General features: G+C 69.1%; 1 protein-coding gene across 1 annotated transcript in view; it reads left to right on the top strand.

Moving 5' to 3' along the window:
* LOC108510230 (zinc finger protein CKR1-like) overlaps window positions 1-1,647 on the top strand; it is a 7,842-nt gene extending 6,195 nt beyond the window's left edge. The window contains exon 2 of the mRNA XM_017839906.1: window positions 164-1,647. Within this exon, the coding sequence (XP_017695395.1) occupies window positions 164-1,647 (1,484 nt within the window). The remainder of the gene's footprint in view (window positions 1-163) is intronic.
* The last annotated feature ends 1,730 nt before the right edge of the window (window positions 1,648-3,377 follow it).

Below are 3,377 nucleotides of genomic sequence, written 5' to 3' on the forward strand. Positions count from 1 at the left end.
TAAGGGGAATCCTGTTGCTGCTCCCTGGATTTCCACCCCGCCCTCGTTCCTCTCAGGGCCGCTCACTCCCGTTTTCCTCCTTCTCCTCCTCCTCCTCTCCGGAGTTTTAAGGGGAATCCTGTTGCTGCTCCCTGGATTTCCACCCCGCCCTCGTTCCTCTCAGGGCCGCTCACTCCCGTTTTCCTCCTTCTCCTCCTCCTCCTCTCCGGAGTTTTAAGGGGAATCCTGTTGCTGCTCCCTGGATTTCCACCCCGCCCTCGTTCCTCTCAGGGCCGCTCACTCCCGTTTTCCTCCTTCTCCTCCTCCTCCTCTCCCCTCTCCCTCCCCCTCCCAGCAGCTCAGGGGCTGGTGAGCGAAAAGGCAGAGTCAGAGGACGGAGCAGCCGAGCCCGGCGAGGGTCCAGGGGTGGTCTCGGAGCGGGAGAAGCCCCTCGGCTCCCACCGGCGCAAAGCCAAGCGCCCGGACCGGGCCGTGCCCCCCGGAGCCGCCGCGGTGGTGCCCAAACCCGAGCCCGAGGAGGGGCCGTGCCGGGATCGGTGCCGGGATCGGCCCTTCGGCTGCGCCGACTGCGGGAAGAGCTTCCCGTGGGCCTCCCACCTGGAGCGGCACCGGCGCGTCCACACCGGCGAGCGGCCCTTCGGCTGCCCCGAGTGCGGCGAGACCTACAGCCAGAGCTCGCACCTGCGGCAGCACCGGCGCGGCCACGCCGGCGACCGCCCGCACCGGGGAGGCCGGGGCGGCCGACGCTTCCCCGGCGCGGCCCCGCGGCCCCACCGCTGCGGCGACTGCGGCAAGGCCTTCGCCTGGGCCTCGCACCTCGAGCGCCACCGGCGCGTCCACACCGGCGAGCGGCCCTTCGGCTGCGGCGAGTGCGGCGAGCGCTTCAGCCAGGCCTCCCACCTGGCCAAGCACCGGCGCGGCCACTCCGCCGCCGCCGAGCGGCCTCACCGCTGCCCGGCCTGCGGCAAGACCTTCCGGCAGAGCGCGGAGCTGGCGCGGCACCGGGGCGCCCACCTGGGCCGGCGGGCCCTGCGCTGCGGCCACTGCGGGCGCCTGTTCCGCGCCGGGCCGGCGCTGGCGCGGCACCAGCGCCGCCGCCACCGGCCCGAGCGCTCGCACCGCTGCGCCGACTGCGGCAAGGCCTTCGCCTGGGCCTCGCACCTCGAGCGCCACCGGCGCGTCCACACCGGCGAGCGGCCCTTCCCCTGCGGCAGCTGCGGCGGGCGCTTCGCCCAGAAGGCCCACCTGCTGCAGCACCGCAAGACCCACTCGCCCGACCGGCCCTACAAGTGCGGCGACTGCGGGAAGCGCTTCGGCGAGGCCGCCCCGTTCCTGGCGCACCAGCGCGGCCACGCCGCCCGCAAGGGCTTCGCCTGCGGCCTCTGCGGGAAGGGCTTCGCCTGGGCCTCGCACCTCGAGCGCCACCGGCGCGTCCACACCGGGGAGAGGCCCTTCGGCTGCCCCGAGTGCGGCGAGGCCTTCAGCCAGGCCTCCCACCTCGCCAAGCACCGCCGCAGCCACCTGCACAAGGCCGCGGGGCCGCCCCTCGCCGGGACCCGGCCCCAGGTCGGGGACGAGCCCCAAGTCATCACGGACTCACCGGGAGCCCATGGCGGCGAGGAGGCCTCAGGGGCTGAGAGACCCTGAAGGGTCGAGACCCCCTGAAGGGCCGAGACCCTCCCTTGGAGTGACAGAGGAGCCCTGAGGGGCCGAGACCCTCCCTTGGAGTGATGGAGGAGCCCTGAGGGGCCAAGACCCCTTCAAGGACCGAGACCCCCTGAAGGACTGAGACTCCCCCCATGGAGTGACAGAGGAGCCCTGAGGGGCCGAGACCCCCTGAAGGACCGAGACCCTCCCTTGGAGTGACGGAGGAGCCCTGAGGGGCCGAGACCCCTTCAAGGACCGAGACCCCCTGAAGGACTGAGACTCCCCCCATGGAGTGACAGAGGAGCCCTGAGGGGCCGAGACCCCCTGAAGGACCGAGACCCTCCCTTGGAGTGACAGAGGAGCCCTGAGGGGCCGAGACCCTCCCTTGGAGTGACGGAGGAGCCCTGAGGGGCCGAGACCCTCCCTTGGAGTGACAGAGGAGCCCTGAGGGGCCGAGACCCTCCCTTGGAGTGATGGAGGAGCCCTGAGGGGCCGAGACCCTCCCTTGGAGTGACAGAGGAGCCCTGAGGGGCCGAGACCCCCTGAAGGACCGAGACCCTCCCTTGGAGTGACAGAGGAGCCCTGAGGGGCCGAGACCCCCTGAAGGACCGAGACCCTCCCTGGGAGTGACGGATGGGGAGGAAGGACGGTGCCCCGAGTGGAAACTCGGCTTGAGGACAAGCCCAAGGACTTGGGGATGAGCCCCCCCAGAGTCACTTCGTGTGTGGGGGGCTGTGGAGCCCCTCGTTGGGACCCCTTGAATTTATCGGCGATAAACACATCGGGGACCGTTTTGGGGCAAAATCGCCTGAATTTGGAGCGGAGGGGGTGGGTGCTGAGGGTGGTGTAGCCCCTGTGGTCTGAGGGGACGGGGCTGAGGAGCTGCAGGACCCCCCCCAGTGAGGCGCCTTCATAGCGGGGAAAGGGGCTGATTTTGGGGTAAAAAACAGGGGTTTCTCTCACCGGGACAAGGAGCACCTCTGTTAGTACTCCCCAGGAGGAGTTCGGAGCCCCCAAAATTCGCGTTTTCCCCCTCCTCGGGGCCACAGCGGCGTTTGGAAGGCCTCGACAGGGCCCCGTCGCCATGGCAACGCCGGCGGCCGCCCTCCCCCAAGATGGCGGGCAGGGCTTCACCCGCAGGCGCCATCTTGAGCCGGGCCCCGCTGGCGGCAACGGGGACGGGGAGGGCGCGGCCATTTTCCCTCGCGCCCCGCCTGAGGGCGGCGCCGCCATTTTGGAAGAGGGCACCTTCCCTTCTGACCCCGAATTAGCCGGTTTTCAGCCCGATTTCTGCGCTCCCCGACCCCGCAGCGACGCCTCCCGCAAATATTTTCCTCCCCCAAAAGCCGATTTCATCGGGGGGGCAGCGAGGACAGCGTAAAGAAAAGCAGGGCAACGGTCGGTGTCGAATCCTCTCTATCCGCATCATAGAGGGGGAGCTCCCAGCAGGGATTGAAATCCCTAAATCCCTCGGGAAAGGACCGATGAGTGGGCGTAGCGGGGGTTTGGGGTCATTTCTGTACATCTGGAGGTTTTGGATCATTTTCCCCTCAATCCGAGTTCCTGGAGCGGCTCTGTGATGCTCATGGGGACACGGCACAGAGGCCAATGCTGGGAAAACCACCCCAAAACCCTCCTCTCTCCCCCCTTCGGGCCAGGAACGCCCCAACCCACCACCTACGCACCCCTCAACATCATATCGGGCCCCCCAAAACATCCCGTAGGGGCCT

The sequence above is a fragment of the Lepidothrix coronata genome, unplaced genomic scaffold, assembly GCF_001604755.1.
Source record: "Lepidothrix coronata isolate B3197 unplaced genomic scaffold, Lepidothrix_coronata-1.0 Scaffold560, whole genome shotgun sequence".
Taxonomy (NCBI): domain Eukaryota; kingdom Metazoa; phylum Chordata; class Aves; order Passeriformes; family Pipridae; genus Lepidothrix; species Lepidothrix coronata.